The sequence below is a fragment of the Hemitrygon akajei genome, chromosome 8, assembly GCF_048418815.1.
Source record: "Hemitrygon akajei chromosome 8, sHemAka1.3, whole genome shotgun sequence".
Taxonomy (NCBI): Eukaryota; Metazoa; Chordata; class Chondrichthyes; order Myliobatiformes; family Dasyatidae; genus Hemitrygon; species Hemitrygon akajei.
Window position 1 is genome coordinate 72,038,125 of NC_133131.1, and position 21,596 is coordinate 72,059,720.

The 21,596-nt window shown below is 48.9% G+C and overlaps 1 protein-coding gene across 2 annotated transcripts in view; it reads right to left on the bottom strand.

Annotated features, from left to right (window-relative positions):
* The window catches only part of LOC140731980 (ankyrin repeat and BTB/POZ domain-containing protein 3-like), a 70,258-nt gene extending 58,203 nt beyond the window's left edge, over positions 1 to 12,055 (bottom strand). For both annotated transcript variants that reach the window (XM_073054030.1, XM_073054029.1), the window contains exons 1-3: positions 11,102 to 12,055; positions 1,162 to 1,293; positions 83 to 287 (exon numbers count right to left, since the gene is read on the bottom strand). In XM_073054030.1, the coding sequence (XP_072910131.1) occupies positions 83 to 287; positions 1,162 to 1,293; positions 11,102 to 11,966 (1,202 nt within the window). In that variant the 5' untranslated portion in view covers positions 11,967 to 12,055. The remainder of the gene's footprint in view (positions 1 to 82; positions 288 to 1,161; positions 1,294 to 11,101) is intronic.
* Between the last annotated feature and the right edge of the window lie 9,541 nt (positions 12,056 to 21,596).

Below are 21,596 nucleotides of genomic sequence, written 5' to 3' on the forward strand. Positions count from 1 at the left end.
TTGTGCTACCCGTGAACGAATCCGCTCGGCACAAGAGAGCGTGCCGGCCCATCCCGTGGAGGAAGGCTTGCAGCTGCCTCACCTCTCGTTGTTCAGCTTGCCCTTGGGAGGCTCCTCACCGAGGTTCTCCCACTCCATCTGCGGGCAGTGGGTGTAGTAGTAGAGACTGTGTAACGCCCCCGGCTCCCAGGAGTACGGGCCCTTTCTGAAGTGCAACTGAAACCCCTGGTCACGGTGCAAAGCGCCAAACTGCTGGAGGTAGTACATAGAGTGAGAGATCAAGTCGCCTAGGGAACAGAGGAAAGGAGGTTAGCATCCATCACCATTCCAGTTCCTTTACTGTCATCAGACTGTACACATACACAACCAAACCAAACTACGCTCCTTAGGGATCAGAATCAGGTTTAACATGACTGACATTGTCGGGAAATTTGTTGTTTTGTGAAAGCGGTACGGTGTAATACACAAAAAACTGTAAATTTCAACAAGGAATTATATGTGTGAAAATCAAATACATGGTGCAAAAGCAGAGCGAAAAAAACCAGCGAGGCAGAGTTCAGCGGTTCATTGATAAGCAATCAGATGGCGCAGTGTGTGCCTTCAGGCTCCTGTACCTCCTGCCTGTTGTTAGCAGTGAAGAGAGGACATGTCCTGGGAGATGGGGGTCCCTAATGCCAGGCGCTGCTTTTTGGATGTCGGGCGCCACGGTAGCGTAACAGTTAGCACGGCACAATTACAGCTTAAGGCGTCAGAGTTTAATTCTGACGCTCTCTGTAAGGAGTTTGTACGTTCTACCCGTGACCACCTGGGTTTCCTCCGGGTGCCCACAGCCCAAAGACATACCAGTCAGTAGATTAATTGGACATTACAAATCGTCCTATGGTTAGGATGGTGTTAAATAGATGGGTTGCTGGGCGGGGTGGGGCTCGTTGGGGTGGAAGGGTTTGTTCCTCGCAGTATCTCGAAATAAGTCAATACACAGCTTTATCACAGCACCATACATGATAGCCTTTTACACACATGAATGCGCTTGCAGAAATGGTGACTGAGGTCTTCCGGTCTGGACTGTTCTGAAACATAATGAAGTGTCAAAGCGCCCTCCCCCCCCCCCCCCACTCGTCCGCGCACTGACAGGAGGAGAGAGGGTCGCAGAGTACTGACTGAGTTCAGCAATGGTGCCCACGGAGGTTGCCAGCATGGCTTGCTCCAGGTTCTTCAGGTCATGGCTGGTGTAGAGCTGCTGATGATGGCGCTCGGCATACATACTGAGGTACGTCGGAAGGCAGGGCACACCTGAGAACACAAGAAAAGAGGTCGGCGTTCGGTTAGACATCTCAGAGACATATTCCGAGGAGAAGTCAAATCTATCGGGGCTTCAATGAGGAATCTCCAAAGTCAGACAGACGCACCAAGATGATTCACCGCCACTTAGACCATAAAACCATTCATTCGTTGTGAGCCGTGTCCTATGACACGGGTAATCTTAGTCTCATGACCATGATTGTTCCTGGCTAATTTTTCTACAGAAGGGGTTTGCCATTGCCTTCTTTTGGGCAGTGTTTTTACAAGAAGGGTGACCCCACCCGTTATCAATACTGTTCAGAGACTGTCTGCCTAGTGTCAGTGGTCGCATAACCAGAACTTGTGATCTGCACCGGCTGCTCATACGACCGTCCACCACCTGCTCCCATGGCTTCACGTCACCCTGATCGGGAAGGTTGCCCAAGGGCGAGAAGGAGGGAAGCAGCTCCTGACACCTCCTTTGGTAGGGACAGATCTCCACCCCACGACTTATGGATTTTTAAGTAAACCTATTATCAAAGTACACATATGTTACTAATTCAGCCCTGAGATTCGTTTTATTGTGAACATTCACAGTAAGTACAAATTGGAATCAATGACAGATGGACAAACAACCACTTTATAAAAACAACAAAGTGTGTGTAAACAAACAAAAAATAATAAATTAATACTGAGACCATGAGTTGTAGAGTCCTTAAAAGTAAGTGCATAGGTTGTAAAATCAGTTCACTGCTGCGGTGACTAAATTTTTCCTCTCTGGTTCGAGAGCCTGATGATTGAGGAGTAATAACTGTTCCTGAACCTGGTGGCGTGGGACACCAAAGCCCAGGAACGGGGGAGTCTGCAGGAAGTAATACATAACGGCCCAGTTCGTCACAGGAAAAGCCCTCGGGCACAGTTGCAGGAAAGCATGTTCACCATCACCATCCAGCCCATGCCCTCTTCCTGTCACTACCACTAGGCAGCAGGTACGGGGGGACGGGGGAAGTGGTGTCAGAAACAGTTACTAGTCTATAATCATCAGGCTCCTGAGGCAGCCTTTAAAGTCCACAGTAAATTTATTACTAAATCGCAGAGGGATGGCTCTCTCTGCAATTCCCTCTTTCATTCACCCTTCCCTCCCGCCACTGACACCTAAGTGCCACACCTGCCCATTCACCTCCTCCCTCACCCCTGCTCAGGGCACCAAACGATCATTGCAGGTGAGGCAACACTTGACCTGCGAACCTGCTGGGGTCGTTGATTGTGTCTGGTGCTCCCAACACAGCCTCCTCTACATTGGTGAGGTCCGTCCTAAACCGCTTCATCGAGCACCTCCGCTCCATCCGCCAAAAGCGGAACCTCCCGGTGGCCAATCATTTTAATTCCCGTTCCCATTCCAAAGTGTCGTTCTCTTGTGTCAAGTTGAGGCCACCCTCGGGGTAGAGGAGTGGTATCTTATATTCCGTCTTAGTTGACTCCACTCTGATGGCACGAATATTGACCTCTTTCCAGTAAGAACATTTCACCTGGCCTCCTGACTTAAACCCCCTGGCCTCTCACCTCTCCATCTAGAGTTGCAAGGAGTCCTTTGAAAGCCTGTAGATCATTAAAACAGTACAGAGAAGTGGTGAGTGAAATTATTATCCATGCTGGTTCAGGAGCCCGATGGCTGTGAAGTAACAGCTGTTCCTGAACCCGGAGGCATGGAGCCTGATTTCCTGGACTAGTTCAAGCATCAGCCTCCTGAATTGGTATGTATAACCAGGGTTTTGACCATCCGTCTCCAGTTTGTAGGTTGTGAGTTCCACTTCACAGCCTAAGTGAGGCTGAGAGGAAGTGGTGCACAACCCGATGTGCTGTCTTTCGGTCTGGCTGTTAGACTAGACTCTTTCCTACACATAAAGTCCCACGGAACAGCTCTGGCTTCTGTCATGGGTGATAGTGAACTCTCAGCCAACGGCAAGAAAACTTTGCTGCACTGAAGCTGGGAAACACAGGAGAGTCTGCAGATGCTGGAAATCTAGGGTAACACACACAAAATGATGGAGGAACTCGGCAGCTATGGAAATGAATAAACAGTTGACGTTTCAGGGCGAGACCCTTCATCAGGACTGGAAAGGAAGGGGGAAGAAGCTGGAATAAGAAAATGGGGGGAGAGGGGAAGGAGGACAAGCTGGCAGGTGATAGGTGAGACCGGGTGAGGGGGAAGGGGCTGGGTGGGTGGAGGAGGGGGGGATGAAGTAAGAAGCTGGCAGGTGATAGGTGAGACCGGGTGAGGGGGAAGGGGCTGGGTGGGTGGAGGAGGGGGGGATGAAGTAAGAAGCTGGCAGGTGATAAGTGAGACCAGGTGAGGGGGAAGGGGCTGGGTGGGTGGAGGAGAGGGGATGAAGTAAGAAGCTGGCAGGTGATAGGTGAGACCAGGTGAGGGGGAAGGGGCTGGGTGGGTGGAGGAGGGGGGATGAAGTAAGAAGCTGGCAGGTGATAGGTGAGACCGGGTGAGGGGGAAGGGGCTGGGTGGGTGGAGGAGGGGGGATGAAGTAAGAAGCTGGCAGGTGATAGGTGAGACCGGGTGAGGGGGAAGGGGCTGGGTGGGGGAGGAGGGGGGGATGAAGTAAGAAGCTGGCAGGTGATAGGTGAGACCAGGTGAGGGGGAAGGGGCTGGGTGGGTGGAGGAGGGGGGATGAAGTAAGAAGCTGGCAGGTGATAGGTGAGACCAGGTGAGGGGGAAGGGGCTGGGTGGGTGGAGGAGGGGGGGATGAAGTAAGAAGCTGGCAGGTGATAGGTGAGACCGGGTGAGGGGGAAGGGGCTGGGTGGGGGAGGAGGGGGGGATGAAGTAAGAAGCTGGCAGGTGATAGGTGAGACCAGGTGAGGGGGAAGGGGCTGGGTGGGTGGAGGAGGGGGGATGAAGTAAGAAGCTGGCAGGTGATAGGTGAGACCAGGTGAGGGGGAAGGGGCTGGGTGGGTGGAGGAGAGGGGATGAAGTAAGAAGCTGGCAGGTGATAGGTGAGACCAGGTGAGGGGGAAGGGGCTGGGTGGGTGGAGGAGGGGGGATGAAGTAAGAAGCTGGCAGGTGATAGGTGAGACCAGGTGAGGGGGAAGGGGCTGGGTGGGTGGAGGAGAGGGGATGAAGTAAGAAGCTGGCAGGTGATAGGTGAGACCAGGTGAGGGGGAAGGGGCTGGGTGGGTGGAGGAGGGGGGATGAAGTAAGAAGCTGGCAGGTGATAGGTGAGACCAGGTGAGGGGGAAGGGGCTGGGTGGGTGGAGGAGGGGGGGATGAAGTAAGAAGCTGGCAGGTGATAGGTGAGACCGGGTGAGGGGGAAGGGGCTGGGTGGGGGAGGAGGGGGGGATGAAGTAAGAAGCTGGCAGGTGATAGGTGAGACCAGGTGAGGGGGAAGGGGCTGGGTGGGTGGAGGAGGGGGGGATGAAGTAAGAAGCTGGCAGGTGATAGGTGAGACCAGGTGAGGGGGAAGGGGCTGGGTGGGGGAGGAGGGGGGGATGAAGTAAGAAGCTGGCAGGTGATAGGTGAGACCAGGTGAGGGGGAAGGGGCTGGGTGGGGGAGGAGGGGGGGATGAAGTAAGAAGCTGGCAGGTGATAGGTGAGACCAGGTGAGGGGGAAGGGGCTGGGTGGGTGGAGGAGGGGGGATGAAGTAAGAAGCTGGCAGGTGATAAGTGAGACCAGGTGAGGGGGAAGGGGCTGGGTGGGGGAGGAGGGGGGGATGAAGTAAGAAGCTGGCAGGTGATAGATGGAAGAGGCAAAGGGCTGAAAAAGAAGGAATCTGATAGGACAGGAAAGCAGACCATGGGAGAAAGGGAAGGAGGGAGGTGATGTGCAGGTGAGAAGGGGATCAGGTAGTGTGACATCAAAGGTTTTATCCTTCCTCTCCCCATTTCAGTTTGTTTTTCTGTTATTGTCACATACTAAGCCAGGCTTGGCCCAAAATGGCAACTGTTTACTTCCCTACATAGATGCTGTCTGAACTGCTGAGTCCCTCCAGCATCCTGTGTGGTTTTTTAGACAGTGTGCATTTGCAAGCGTGTGCAATCTTTGTGAAATTTTTTCTCTAAATCAGCTGCAGCTTTTAACTGAGGTATGTGTAAGAGCCTTGCAGTTGTTTAAATGGACTATATTAGGCTGCATGCCATTTGCTGCACTGTCAAACCACACTAACATTTCTGGACAGAACTCAGCTCTCAACCACAAGTCTGCTTCACCATCGTCTGAAGAGGGAACAGAAAGCAGTAACCATGACAGGTATGGAAACAACTCCCACTTCACCAAAACCGTGTGGCTGTGTCCCTTCTGAACCAGAAGAAGGACACGAGCCTTCAATGCATCACAATCTGAGTTTTAGGGACAATCATGCATTGCATTAGCAGGGCAATTTCCATGTCCTAGCAAGGAAATGATACAGGAGGAATGTTGTTCCTGGGAAAATTGACAAAGGGATGATACAGGGGGAACTTTGTTCCATATAACCATAACAGCACGGAAACAGGCCATCTCAGCCCTTCTAGTCCGTGTCGAACGCTTACTCTCACCTCGTCCCACCGACCTGCACTCAGCCCATAACCCTCCATTCCTTTCCTGTCCATATACCTATCCAATTTTACTTTAAATGATAATATGGAACCTGCCTCTACCACTTCTACTGGAAGCTCGTTCCACACAGCTACCACTCTCTGAGTAAAGAAATTCCCCCTCATGTTACCCTTAAACTTTTGCCCCCTAACTCTCAACTCATGTCCTCTTGTTTGAATCTCTCCTACTCTGAATGGAAAAAGCCTATCCACGTCAACTCTATCTATCCCCCTCATGATTTTAAATACCTCTATCATGTCTCCCCTCAACCTTCTACGCTCCAAAGAATAAAGACCTAACTTGTTCAGCCTTTTCTCCCTGGGAAAATTGATGCAAGGGATGATATAGGAGGAACTTTGTTCCTGGAAACTTCTGGGACTTAACAAAGTACCAATATTGAAGGAACACGAGGAAGTCTGCAGATGCTACAAATCCAGAGTAATACACACACAAGATGCTGGAGGAGCTCAGCAGGTCAGGCAGCGTCTATGGAGAGGATTGAACTGCTGACGTTTCCGGCCCAGACCCTTCTTCAGTACTGTAAAGGAAGGGGGAAGAAGCCCGAATAAAAAGATGGGAGAATAGCTAGAAGATGGCAGCTGAAGCCAGGAAATACGATGCTGGGAATCAACAAAGGAACGATATTAGAGAAACAACATCCCTGGGAATCAACAAAGGAACGATATTAGAGAAACAACATCCCTAGGAATCAACAAAGGAACGATATTAGAGAAACAACATCCCTAGGAATCAACAAAGGAACGATATTAGAGAAACAACATCCCTAGGAATCAACAAAGGAACGATATTAGAGAAACAACATCCCTGGGAATCAACAAAGGAATGATATTAGAGAAACAACATCCCTGGGAATCAACAAAGGAACGATATTAGAGAAACAACATCCCTGGGAATCAACAAAGGAACGATATTAGAGAAACAACATCCCTAGGAATCAACAAAGGAACGATATTAGAGAAACAACATCCCTCGGAATCAACAAAGGAACGATATTAGAGAAACAACATCCCTGGGAATCAACAAAGGAACGATATTAGAGAAACAACATCCCTAGGAATCAACAAAGGAACGATATTAGAGAAACAACATCCCTAGGAATCAACAAAGGAATGATTCTGAAGAAACTATGTTAATTCTGTTAGAAACAGCTTAAAGATAAACAGCCGTCAACTTAAGATGATGCCACTTGTTTCTTTCCCTGCTGATTATTTCCAGTACTTTGCTTCTAATAGGTTTTCAGACATCTACTATATTTTAGGGTGGCGGGGTGGAGGTACGTCTCTACCAAAGGAGGTGTAAGGTGCTCCTTCTCTCCACTAGCCTGCAGCTCACCCTTGAGCAAGGTGTAGCACCTACTTAGCCCCCCGACCCCCGCCCCCGAATCAGGGTCACATGAAGCCATGGAAACTGGTGGTGAATGGTTGAATGAGGAATTGGTGCATAGCACGAGTCCAGATTATGTGATAAATGATGCCAGGCAGACAATCTCTGAAGAGTATTGATAATGGCTGGGGTCACCCATCTTGTAAGGACTCCACCCAGAAGAAGGCAATGGCAAACCACTTCTGTGGAAAAAAACTGCCAAGAACAATCGTGATCATGGAAAGACCATGATCACCCACGTCACAGAACACCACACATAATGAACAAACTGTATTTTACTTCAAATAAGCTCTACAAAAGTAAAAGATTGTTCTGCTTTCTGTCTCTTAGTCCAGAGGAAAAGAGAATCTGTCACTCGCCCACGCTTCTTGCAGTATAGTTAATTACTAATTATTGTGTAATCTGAAACTACTGATCATAAAGCCATGGACCAGCAAGTCGAAATGGGATTGGGAAGTCAAATCAATGTGGGTGGCCACTAGGATTTAATGGGTTTTTTTGCTGTTTAAATCAACTAAGGCCGATGAAGTGAGCCCCCGTGAATTGGGACAACTTTTAAAAATAACAGCTACCCTCTACCTCACCAGTAGCTTCACAAGTTTCTGATTTACACATTAATTAGCAATTGATCATACCGCAGAAAATGTGGGCGTGAGTTATGTTCCTACAACGATGAAGACTTGGCGTCTTTCTGGAGTTGAATTGCAGTCACGTCCTGTCAGCTTGAACCAGTCTGGCCATTCTCCTCAGACCTCTCTCATTTTCAGCCACACGACTGCCACTCACTGGAATTTTTTTTCTGTTTTTCACACCATTCTCTGTAAACTCGAGAGACTGTTGAGCATGAAAATCCCAGTTTCTGAGATACTCAAACCACTCCGCCAACCACCAACAATCATTCCACGGTCAAAGCCACTTAGATCACATTTCTTCCCCTTTCTGAGCAACAGGGGACCTCCTAACCATGCCCGCGTGCTTTTATACATTGAGTTGCTGATCAAATACAGGCTGATCAGATACAGAAAGCAGCTGTACTTAATAAATTGGCCACTGAGCACGCAACAAGGGAGCCTCCACTGAATGGAAAGTTTTAAAAAGTCCAACAATTGCAGTGGGTCAAGGAGCATCTGAGGGAAGACAGGAATTGTCAGAGTTTCGGTTCAAAACCCCCCACATAATTCCTTTCCTCCCACAGACTCGATTCGACTGGCTGAACTCCTCCAACAGCTTGATTGCTGCTCCAAGCTCCCAGATCCGGGGTTCTCTTCAGCTGGAAAAAGTCGGGCCTTTCTGAATGTTCAGTGATTAATATCGTCCACTTGGAATCTTTGGAACATGTCTGAATGGTGATGTCAGCTGCATTCTAGAGAAGGGTTATGCAAAGGGACAGGAACTGTGTATGATGAAGCATTTCTTATCTTACCCGTGACAGACCCAGCAATAATTAACAGGTTATGCTTTATGCTGTAACTGAACCAGAGAAAATGCCTTTTCAACAATGAATAAGCAATGGTCAGGAGCTTGCTGTGGTGTGTTGGTCAGGGCAGGACATGCAACAAAACACAACATTCAACAAATCTCAATAACAATACGTAAACTAAAATATGTAAACAATATGTATATCAAGAACAAGATGTAAACTTAAGTACAGATATGGAATAAAATGTGCAAATATAAGCATTATAAAAAGTGGTTTAAAGTGTTTACGGTACAGACCAGTGACGGGGGGGTAATAAATAGAGGGGGCTGAGGTGGCACACTAGAATGGTTGATCAGATTAACTGCCTGCAGGGGAGGAAAGAAACTTTTAAGATGTCATGAAGTTTTTGATTTCATAACCCTATCAATCTCCCTAAGTACAGGTACAGCACAAGGCCGTGAGCTTAGCCCCCTGCTCTAATCGGTTTGGTGGAGGGTATATTGACGGACTCTATCACAACTCGCAAACACAGTGGATACGGGCACCGGTAACGCCCTCCCCACCATTGAGCACATGTAGCTGGAGGAAGCCCACACAGTCACGGGGATGGTGGAGGACCCCACCATCCAGGCCATGCTCTCTTCTTCATTCTACCCTCAGGCAGGAGGTACAGGAGCTTTAGGTCCCACGCCACCATGTTCAGGAACTTTTACCCCTCAACCATCAGGCTGCAAGGATAACCTCACTGAACTGATTCCACAACCCAGGCTCACTTTTGAGGACTCTGCAATGCATGTGTCAGTATAATTTATTATTTTATTTCATTTGCACGGTTTGTCTTCTTTTACACACTGGCAGTTTGGCAGTCTTCACCTCTGTATAGTTTTACATAAGTTCTATCATATTTCTTTATTCTCCTGTAAATGCCTGCAAGAAAATGAATCTCAGGGCATTAGATCATAAACAGAAAATCTGCAGCGTCTGATAATCGGGCGCAACACAGGCGAAATGCTGGAGGTCAGGCAGCATCCACGGAAGTGAATAAACGGTCGACATTTCGGGCTGAGACCCCTCAGCAGGAATGGAAAGGTGGGTGGCGGTAAGGCGGTCAGCTAGAAGGTGCCTCACTCACCTCAACTCGGAACTGACTCCACAACTTATGGACTCAGTTTTAATTACTCTACACTCACGTTCTTAGCACTACTTATTGATTTTTATTTGCACAATTTGTCTTCTTTTCAACGTTGATTGTTTGCCAGTCTTTGTTTATGTATAGTCTGTTTTCTAAATTCTACTGGCCTGCTCTTATTTTCTTGTCAATGCCTGCAAGAAAATGAATCTCAGGATAGTACAGGTGTAATATGATAACAAGTTCACTTTGAAGTGGGACTTCAGTCACACAGGGCATTTCCGAGCCCAGGTCTGGAGAACTGCAAGCAATATTGCAGAAGGAATGAAGTCAACCCAGGGGAGGCAGTTTCAAGAAAGTCACTAAACTACAAAGTCAAGTGGATAGCTTACCTCACAAGGAAAGCCTGGACAAGCCAAGCTTGGAGTGGGCACTGTGGGTATAAATAGTATTTAACTGTGGGACGTGCACATCGCTTGGGAAAACAAACTGTCCGTTGAAGAACAAAAATGCAGTTGCATTACAAAATGATTGGCTGTGAATGTGCCCAGACATGCTCCCATTCCTTCCAGGTATCTTAGTTTGAAGTAAAACAATGTATACAGTAAAGGACCGAGTAAGAGGAGCCAGTCTGAGGAAACACACAAATCACAGACATTCAACCATTAGGAGCCTGGATCTGTACTCTAGGGCCACTTCGTTTGATACCACCTCGACCTAAAAAAGTGGTCACTGAGTGTATGTTCATGGTCTTCTGCTGCTGTGGCCCGTCCACTTCAAAGGTCAACGTGTTGTGTGTCCAGAGATGCCAGTGTTGGAACGCCTGGTTGGTTGAGCTCCTGTCGTCTTCCCGTCAGTCCGGCCGTCCTCCTCCGACCTCTCTCATCAACGAGGCGTTCTGCACCCAAAGCGCCGCCACTCGCTGGCTGTTTATTTTTGTTTTTCACACCATTCTCTGTAAACTCTAGAGACTGTTGTGTGTGAAAATCCCAGGAGATCAGCAGTTTCTGAGATACTCAAACCACCAACAATCATTCCACAGTAAAGCCACTTGCATCACATTGCTTCCCCATTCTGATGTTTGGTCTGAACAACTGAACCCCCTCACCATGCTTTCTGTTCATTGAGTTGCTGCCATATGATTGGCTGATTAGCTTTTTGCATTAACGAGCAGATATACATGTGTACCTGATAAAATGGTCACTAGAAGTGTACCACTTAAACGCCACTGTCGAATCTCCCAGTGCCCCCTGCTCGCCCCTCACCTCCGGAGTCCACTTACCATAAGCGTTTTTGCCGCAGATCAGGTGGTCGTGAGCCTGGAAGAGGCCCCAGAGATCAGCATCGCTGCCAACAGCCTGCTCCAGTGCCTTGTCCAGCCCGCCGAGTTGCTCGTTGGCCCGGGCGCCCAGGTGGTCCAGCAGCCTCAGGTAGAGCTCTTCCAGCAGGTTCTCCAGGCAGGCCGCCAGGTAGATGGCCGCGTGTTCGTGGACGCGCAGCGACAGTTTACAGTCCACCATCCAGCGGAAGAAGCGGCCGACAGAGAAGGTCAGATTACAGTAGGCGCTCTTGCTGGCATTGAGCTGCTCCCTGCAGCTCATGTTGTAGGCGGACAGAGCCTTGACGGCCGCTTCGATGCAGCTCTGGGACAGGGCCCAGGACAGGACGAGTTTGGCGGCGCCCTGCACTTCGTGCTTGCTACACTGAGCGCTTACTAGGCTCAGTCTCTGCGCCTCCCGGGCGATGCGGACCAGCGCCCTGCCCAGGTAGGCGGAAAGTCTCTCCAACAGCTGGCTATCCGCGGCCGGACCTCCGGCTCTGCACCTCCTCAGGATCTCCCCCACCTCTTGCTCGGACCAGGGCACCTCCTCCAAGTGGGGCAGTTTGGGGTAACAGTCCGGGGACTCCAGGGGTCCGGAGCTTTCCAGCAACCCGGCGTCCAGCGTCCCGCAGCTGTTCGTGTACCTCTTGCTGGCCGCCGTGGGGTAGGAGTACAAGGTGTTGCCCAAGTGGGGCAGCGACAGAGTGGACGATCTGCACGAGGCTCCGGCTCCTCCATAGCCAGAGTCCAAAGTCAGGTTCTCGAAGTTCCTGCCCAGCAGTTTATGGAGCCCGGACATGGTCTGGGCTCCCCTCGGCCGGATCATTGGCGGCTGCTCTGCCGAGATCTGCACGGACTTTCTCTAGTTATGACTGGTTTTCCTGGCCCGGCCCCTCTTCAGAGTCGGACGGTGTGTCTGAGCGAGTCGCCCGTCAAACCCCTCCCACATTCTCCCCGCCCACTCACCTACCTCCGGGAAACTCCACCTCCCCGTCCGACACGGCGCTGTGTACACAGAACCGAGTCCGAAGTAATGTACATGTCACCCGAAGACTAGACTTCCTGCACGGTAAATACAAAGAGGCGCAATATCGGCAACGAAACGCCGCACACACACACACACAGACAAGCAACAGTGTGCGGAAGGCAAATTGTCCAGATACTGAATAAACAAATAAAAACAGATAGACCAATAATACGGAGAAGATGAGTTGGAGAGTCCTTAGAAGCCAACCTGAAAGTCGCGGAATCAGTTCAGTGTTGGGGTGAATGAAGTTAGCACCGCTGGTGAGCCAGATGGTTGAGGGGTGATAAGTGTTCCTGAACCTGGTGGTGTGGGTCCTGAGGTTCCTGTACCTCCTTCCTGATGGCAGCAGCAGGAAGGGAGCGTGTCCTGGGCGGTGGGGTCCCTGATGATGGATCTGCTTTTCCCGCAACTGTACTCCTTGTAGATGTGGTAGGGAGGGTTTTATCTGTGATGCACTCCAGCAAGTCCATCACAGAGCAAATCAACGCCCTACAAGACTCAACAGTGGGGATAGAGAGACAGTGATGTAGACAGGGCAGTATGTGTGTTCCAGAAAGAGAAGGTGTGTTCCTAGACTGAACGGGGTGTGACCCAGGGATAGAGATGGTGTCATCCTAGGCAGGACAACGAGTGTCCAGAAAGAGAAGGTGTGTTCCTAGACTGAATGGGGTGTGACCCAGGGATAGAGATGGTGTCATCCTAGGCAGGACAACGAGTGTCCAGAAAGAGAAGGTGTGTTCCTAGACTGAACGGGGTGTGACCCAGGGATAGAGAGACAATGACAGGCACTGTCACTGGCAGGACAGCAGGGATAGAGAGAGGGTGGCAGTCAAGTTCAAGTTTATGGTTGTTAAACCGTACACGTATATGCAGCTAAATTGTTCATTCAGGATCAAGTTGCAAAACACGGTATGTATAGTCACACACAGTACATAGAGTTCTCACAGCACATACATCACAGAATAATACCAGCACAAGTCTCTGCGAGGCGTGGCCTGAAGGTTGATGGCACATGGGATGTTGTCCTGGAGCCACGTTTCTGCAAGAACAAGCTCACAGCAGTTCCTCATCTCTCCCTGGGTCACCCGCAGACAAAGGTGAACACTGGAGAGCAGCACCAACGGGAGAGCCAGCCTGTGGAGTCCTAACCCTAGAGAGGATAGTGTGTCCCTAGTGTGTTCCAGAGATGGAGAGAGAGAGAGAGAGAGTGATCCTAGACCAGTGTCCTGTGTATAATCACAGCCTCTTTTGATCTGTGTGACCCAGAGATGGTGAGCAGGGGGCTGTCAGCCTACAGAGGGAAGTGTATGACCCAAGGGGGGGGGAAGAGAAAGAGAGAGACAGGGAGAGAGTGGGGGGGGGAGGAGGATGTGTTGCTACACAGGACAGGGTGCGTGATCCTATTCTGGACAGTGCGTGGGGGAGGAAGTGTAATCCAAGAAAGATGACCCAAGGATGGAGGGAGTATATGAACCAGGGATAGGAGGAGTACGTGCTTCAGAAATGTGTGTGACGCATCACAACAAAATGGACACACACTAGTGTAGTAGTTTGTGAAGCTATGACGGCTTGGCGGGTCAGAGTTTGGAGTTCAATTCTCACGTCCTCTGTGAGCAAGGCTGGATGTTAGTTCCCCCCGCTTACCCATGGGTTTCCTCTGGGTGCTCTTGTTTCCTCCCACGGTCTAAAGATGTACCGGTTAGTAGGTTAATAGGTTAGTGTGAATTGTCCTGCGATTAGGCTAGGGTTAAATATATGGGTTGCTGTGCGGTCTGGCTCATTGAGCTGGAAGGACCTGTCCAAATAAAATAAATAAACAAGCATCAAAATAGCAACAGCAAAGCAAGCTCTTTTCCACATGCGCACGGCAGCCTTGCAACAGCAGTACAGGCCTTCGGGCCTACAATCTCCAGGCCTTGGCTTCCCAGCTTCTGATTGACCTTCTGTATTGGTCCTCAGACTAGCCGAAGACAGGACCCAGAATGCCAGGCTCACCAACTGTCCGGCTCTCATGCCTCGAACTGGAGATAAGGCATGGAAGAGGGCTGTGTGTGGGATTGGGGCTCTGCCAGACCGCCTGTCAGCAGGATGAGGAAGCAATGGTCACGGGTAAAGCTCTCCCCACCACTGAGCGCACCAACGCAGAGTGCTGTCTCATGAAAGCAGCATCTATCATCACAGACCCCCACCACCCAGGTCATGCCCTCCTCTCACTGATACCAACAAGGAGGTACAGGAGCCTCAGGACTCACACCACCAGGACCAGGAGCAGTTATCACCCCTCAACCATCAGGCTCTTGAACCGGAAGGGATAACTTCACTCACCCCATCACTGAAATATTGCCACTTTCAAGGACTCTTCATCTCTTGTTCTTGTTATTTATTGCTTATTTATTTATTTTTCTCTTTAGTACTTGCACAGTTTGTTGTCTTTGGGGAAAGGGTTGTTGGTCTGCCCTGCTGGCTGTGGTCGTTCATTGATTCTATTGTGCTTCCTGTATTTAGTACGAATTCCCGTAAGAAAATAAATCTCAGAGTTGTATACGGTGACATATGTACCCTGATAATCTATCTACTTTACACATGAGGAAGTTTGCAGATGCAGAAATCCAAAGCAACGCACACAAATTGCTGGAGGAACTCATCAGGTCAGACAGTGTCTGTGGAGAGGAATAAACAGTCACCGTTTCGGGCCGAGAATCTTCATCAGGGCTGGGAAGGAAGTGGGAGGATGCCAGAATAAAATGGTGGGAGGAGGAGGGAAAGGAGGATAGCTGGAAGATTAGGGACAAACAGTCCTCTTTCTCATGCAGTTGGTTCTGCAGGAAGTTATACTCTCCCTGATTACCTTTGCCTGTGTTCTGGGGTAAAAGACTGGAGGATTATTAGACAGATGCTGTTTGAGGAGGGGTATTAATTTAGTTTGAGGTCACTGCTCTCGAGCTGCAGAGACTCCGTTATGCTTTAGTTAGTTTGAGAATTTTCAGTTGGCAGCCCTGTTGTTCCATTATTTTCCTTGTTCTTCCATTCCCGGGTCCTCAAGGTTGACGTTGCTGGGGGAGGTAGTGGGTTATGACCCAGGTTCAATTCCCGAAAAGAGTTTGTACGTTGTCCCGTCACCATGCGGGTTTCCTCTGGTGCTCCACTTTCCTCCGGGCTGGTGAGTTAATGGGCCACTAATTGGGCGGAGCGAGTTCGTCGGGCCAGGTTACCATTACCGTGCTGTATCTCTACATAAAATCCAAATAAAACCTAAATAGTCAGTACAGCTTAGTGAAGTAAGTCATACTCTGTAAGCACGGAACTCCGGGGCACCTCATTAATCAGCACGCCTGAAAAGAACCCTTTTTAAAATCTGTTTTCTTGCACAAATTGCTGGAGGAACTCAGCAAGTCATACAGCATCGATGCAGGGAGATAAACGAAGGTCACTGCCACTCTCATTCTGCCTGCATTCCCAGTCCCCACGAAGGGTCTCTGCTGGGACGTTGGGTGAATTTATTATGGGGAACAAGGAAATGGCAGATGAGTTGAACAGGTACTTTGGATCTGTCTTCACTAGGGAAGACACAAATAATCTCCCAGATGTAATAGTGGCCAAAGGAACTAGGGTAAAGGATGATCTGAAGGAAATTTATATTCAGCAAGAAACGGTGTTGAGTCTGAAGGCTGATAAGTCCCCGGGACCTGATGGTCTGCATCCCAGGGTACTTAAAGAGGTGGCTCTAGAAATCGTGGACGCATTGGTAATGATTTTCCAATGTTCTATAGATTCAGGAACAGTTCCTGATGATTGGAGGGTGGCTAATGTTGTCCCACTTTTCAAGAAAGGAGGGAGAGAGAAAACGGAATTATAGACTGGTTAGCCTGACGTCAGTGGTGGGAAAGATGCTGGAGTCAATTATAAAAGAGGAAATTATGACACATTTGGATAGCAGTAGAAGATCAGTCTGAGTCAGCATGGATTTATGAAGGGAAAATCATGCTTGACTAATCTTCTGGAGTTTTTTGAGGATGTAACAATGAAAATGGACAAGGGAGAGCCAGTGGATGTAGTGTACCTGGACTTCCAGAAAGCTTTTGATAAAGTCCCACATAGGAGATTAGTGGGCAAAATTAGGGCACATGGTATTGGGGGCAAAGTACTGACATGGATTGAAAATTGGCTGGCTGACAGGAAACAAAGAGTAGTGATTAACGGGTCCCTTTCGGAATGGCAGGCCGTGACCAGTGGGGTACCGCAAGGTTCGGTGCTGGGACCGCAGCTGTTTACAATATACATTAATGATTTAGATGAAGGGATTAAAAGTAACATTAGCAAATTTGCCGATGACACAAAGCTGGGTGGCAGTGTGAAATGTCAGGAGGATGTTAGGAGAATGCAGGGTGACTTGGACAGGTTGGGTGAGTGGGCAAATGTATGGCAGTTTAATGCGGATAAATGTGAGGTTATCCACTTTGGTGGCAAGAACAGGAAGGCAGATTACTATCTGAATGGAGTCAAGTTAGGAAAAGGGGAAGTACAATGAGATCTAGGTGTTCTTGTATATCAGTCAATGAAAGCAAGCATGCAGGTACAGCAAGCAGTGAAGAAAGCTAATGACATGCTGGCCTTGATAACAAGAGGAATTGAGTATAGGAGTAAAGAGGTCCTTCTGCAGCTGTACAGGGCCCTGGTGAGACCCCACCTGGAGTATTGTGTGCAGTTTTGGTCTCCAAATTTGTGGAAGGACATTCTTGCTATTGAGGGAGTGCAGCGTAGGTTCACAAGGTTAATTCCCGGAATGGCGGGACTGTCATATGTTGAAAGATTGGAGCGACTGGGCTTGTATACACTGGAATTTAGAAGGATGAGAGGGGATCTGATTGAAACATATAAGATTATTAAGGGATTGGACACGCTGGAGGCAGGAAGCATGTTCCCGCTGATGGGTGAGTCCAGAACCAGAGGCCACAGTTTAAGAATAAGGGGTGGGCCATTTAGAACTGAGATGTGGAAAAACTTTTTCACCCAGAGAGTGGTGGATATGTGGAATGCTCTGCCCCAGAAGGCAGTGGAGGCCAAGTCTCTGGATGCATTCAAGAGAGAGTTAGATAGAGCTCTTATAGATAGCGGGGTCAAGGGATATGGAGAGAGGGCAGGAACGGGGTACTGATTGTGTGTGATCAGCCATGATCACAGTGAATGACGGTGCTGGCTAGAAGGGCCGAAGGGCCTACTCCTGCACCTACTGTCTATTGTTGCATTTTGTGTGTGTTCCTCAAGATTTCCAGCATCTGCAGAATCTCTTGCATTTATCTTTCTTTATTTAACAGTCCCCTTGACTCCTTGAAGTTGCCATAGCCAGTGTGGTGGGGGGGTGGGGGAGAGGTGCAGTGGGGATAAGCTCCCACTTCCTATGAAATAGTCCCAATGGCGTGTATCTCAAATAGACTCTGACAACTAGGTTCGGCTCCTGGCCTTCTGGTGCGGTTCAGCTACAAAGCCCGGTGGAACCACTTCTACTGACAGGAGAAGGGACAAAGGCAGGTTACTGGCACCTTAAAACCAGTTGCTTCGGGCAAATGGGTCCATCGGCCGTGGCTGGCAGCTCAGCGAGGAGAAGCAAAACTCTGGTCTCAAACCTGCACTGCCTTTCAGCGATATCCACTCATGGGGAAGGCCTCAGGGGTAAACCCCGAAGGAAAAATCCAGAGCAGGAGTCCCTGAAGCAGTCCATGTTGATTTCAACGCTGACTGGCAACTCCTGTTCCTTTGGGTCCATCAGTTGCATGGAGAAGGGGAGCCCGCTGCGTTGGCAACAGCTCGCTCTCCTCATTCTACTGGCATAACATGTGGAAGCTGGCACACAACGTCCATCGTCCGCCTTCGACCGACGGAGGCCTCAGACAGTTCACTTAATCCAGACCAAAACCTTAGCTTTACAATTCAGGGGTGTCAAACTCATTTTAGGTCACGGGCCGGATTGAGCAAAATGCAGCTTCATGCGGGCCGGATCAGTCGGACGCGTGCGAACGCAGCTTTCGTTGCCTCCGTTTTTTCAGCCTGCTCTCATGTGTCTCAGTCTCTGCTATAACTACAAAGTGTTTCACTTTACAAATTCCGTTTCTTATTGTTACGTATCCCGTAACTGGATCACTTACCAGCAAAGATAGAGAGGTCCGCTGAAGTCTGATGGTACCATTTTCAAACGTTTTTATTTATAAAGGGGCACAAAAGTAAGGTTAATACAAACATTCAGATACCATAAGTCGTCAATATTCAATCTAAAGCGCAGGTATAGTAATAACCAATAAGAAATAAACTCTATCGTTGTCTAGGGGTAATGTATATATTGTCCGCTGTATATCTGAAAGTCTCTTGCGGTCACTGTAGTTCCACCAGCTGCCGTCTTTTGGGGTGTCGCGTTGGTGCACTTTGTTAGAGAGAGAGAGATAGAGATTAAATGAAACAGTTACCCAGCGGGTTTCTTTCCAACCTTTAGGAGTTCGATTCGTCGAAGCCTCGTTGGGGAATGGACGCTCACTTGTGGCCTCCCCTGTAGCTAAGCCGTTATTTTGTGGTGAGGTCGCCAATCCCAGGCAAGGAAAAGACGCACACGAACCCCCCCACCGGCTGTCGCTATTAAACGCTGTCACAGGATTTCTAGCGTGTCTTCTGGTGCGTCTGGGGGGCCATCTTTACAACCCCTCTTTTATCTGAGCTCACGGGGTCTCAGATGTCAATCAGGTTGGGATGATGCAATCTCTCTCCATCTCTCCACCCACGTTGCCCTGAGGGTATACACGTAGTACAGTTCCCAATTCACAAAGGTGTCTCCACGAGACAATGACCACAGTCGCCAGCTTTTGCCTTGCCGTGAAACGAGGGACACCGCACGTATCTCTCTCTTCTCTTGGGTCATTGACCCCCCCCCCCCCTTCACTAGGGCTCTGGCGATTCTCACAAAGGAGGGGGCTGGGGTCATAACATTATGAAGAAGACTGCCGAGCATAATTAGCATAGATGGGGGAAAAGATATCTGTACATCTGTAGCACTCTACTGCAACCAATACCAGAAACTAGTGAGAACATACACACTTTGTTAGGTAGCCCTGTGCACCTGCTCATTAATGCTGATATCTAATCAGACAATCATGTGGCAGCAACTCAGTGCACAAAAGCATGGTCAAGAGGTTCAGTTGTTGTTCAGACCGAATATCAGAATAGGGAACAAACATGATCTGAGTAACTTTGACCGTGGAATGATTGTTGGTGCCAGACGGGGTGGTTTGAGTATCTCAGAAACTGCTGATCTCCTGGGATTTTCACGCACAACAGTCTCTGGAGTTTACAGAGAATGGTGTGAAAAACCATCCAGTGAGCGGCAGTTCTGTGGGCAAAAATGTCTTGTTAGTGAGAGAGGTCAGAGGAGAATGGCCAGGCTGGTTCAAGCTGACAGGAAGGTGTCAGGAACTCAAATCGTTACAACAGTGGTGTGCAGAAGAGCATCTATGAACACACAATTCGTCGAACCTTGAAGTGGACGGGCTATAACTGCAGAGAACCATGAACCTACACTCAGTGGCCACTTTATTAGGTACACGGTGTACCTAATAATGATTCCCTTGAGTGAGATTGTAATCTGTATTGTTTGTGGTTGGGTGTGGCACAACGGTAGCCTAGTGGTTAGTGCAACTTGGGGTTCCGAGCTCAGTTCCAGCACCGTCTACACGTTCTCCCCGTGAAACGTCTGAGCTTTCCCCGGGTGCCTCAGTTTCCTCCCACAGTCCAAAGACGTACCAAAAGGAGGTTACTTGCTCATTGTAAATTGTCCCATGATTGGGCTAGGATTAAATCAAAGATTGCTGGATGGTACAGCTCAAAGGGCTGAAAAGGCCTGTTCTATGCTAGACCTGTAAACAAATCATAAATCTGACTGTCAATGAGAAGTTGCCTCATTTCTGCAGGTGTACTCTGTGTGTTTGATCACAGTTAGGCTTTAGCACATGATCAGCTGTTTAAGTGCGTCAGTCTTCACTGGTGTTTTCATGTGACTCAGTCCTTTCCCACCAGTATAAATCGGTGAGTCATTCCTAAGGTGTACGCGCCGATCTCACTGTGTCTTTTCTGTGCAACAGAGAAATGTCGAGTTATCTCAAAGTTACAACACATTGGAAGGTTATTTCGCCAGTCATTTGTAAGAGAAACCAAACACTTTACCCCAACAATGCACACAAAATGCTGGAGGAACTCAGCTAGTCTGGCAGCAGCTATCGAGAGGAATACACAATCAACGTCTGGCTTCTGCCCCCCCTTCCCTCCCAGTCCTGATGAAGGGTCTCAGCCCAAATCGTTGACTCTTTATTCCCCTCTGTAGATGTCGCCTGACCTGTTAAATTCCTCCAGCATTTTGAGTGTTAATCTGGATTTCCAGCCTCTGCAGAGTTTACATTTAAGGCGCTGGCTCCCTCGGATTCTTTGATTCTTGAAATGAGTCCAAAATTCTGCAGGTATCAGCCTTACAACAGCAGCAGTCACAGCAACAGGCTCAGGAACAGTTATTACCCCTCCACCATCAGACTCCTGAACTGCCGTGGGTAATAACTTTCCTCATCTCAACACTGAACACAACCTCTTATCAGTACTGCCACTGGGGAGGAAGCACTGGGAGTCTTAGGTCCCACACCACCAGGTTCAGGAGCAGTTCAGCCACTGGGCTCCTGAACCAGCAAGGATCATTTCACTCATCACAACACTAAACTGATTCCACAACCTACAGACTCACTTTCAAAGACCCTATAAGTCATGTTCTCCCGTGCTAATTATTGTTTATTTACACAAATTTCTTCTTCTGCACATTGGTTGTTTGTCGGTCGTAGTTTATGTTGTTAAGTTTTTCTTAAATTCTATTGTTTTTTTTTTACTTTTCCTGCAAGAAAATGAATCTTAAGGTGGTATGTGTTGATGTAAACCCATCTTGATAATAAATGTACTGTACGTTGACTTTGAGCTAGCAACTTGACCTTGTGAAAAAAACCTGGAGAGGGACGGGCTCGGCCAGGTTTCAGATGCCGGAGACACGCTGTACGATGAGCAATCACTAGAAAGATCAGTGCAAAAAGCTTGTCATGACAGCGCCCCGATTACTCCACCAGGACACACACACTCACACACACACACACACACACACACACACACACACACTCACTCACACTCACACTCACACTCACACTCACACTCACACTCACACTCACACTCACACACACACACACACACACACACACACACACACACACACACACACACACACACACACTCACTCACACTCACACTCACACACACACACACACACACACACTCACTCACACTCACACTCACACTCACACTCACACACACACACACACACACACACACACACACACACACACACACACACACACACACACA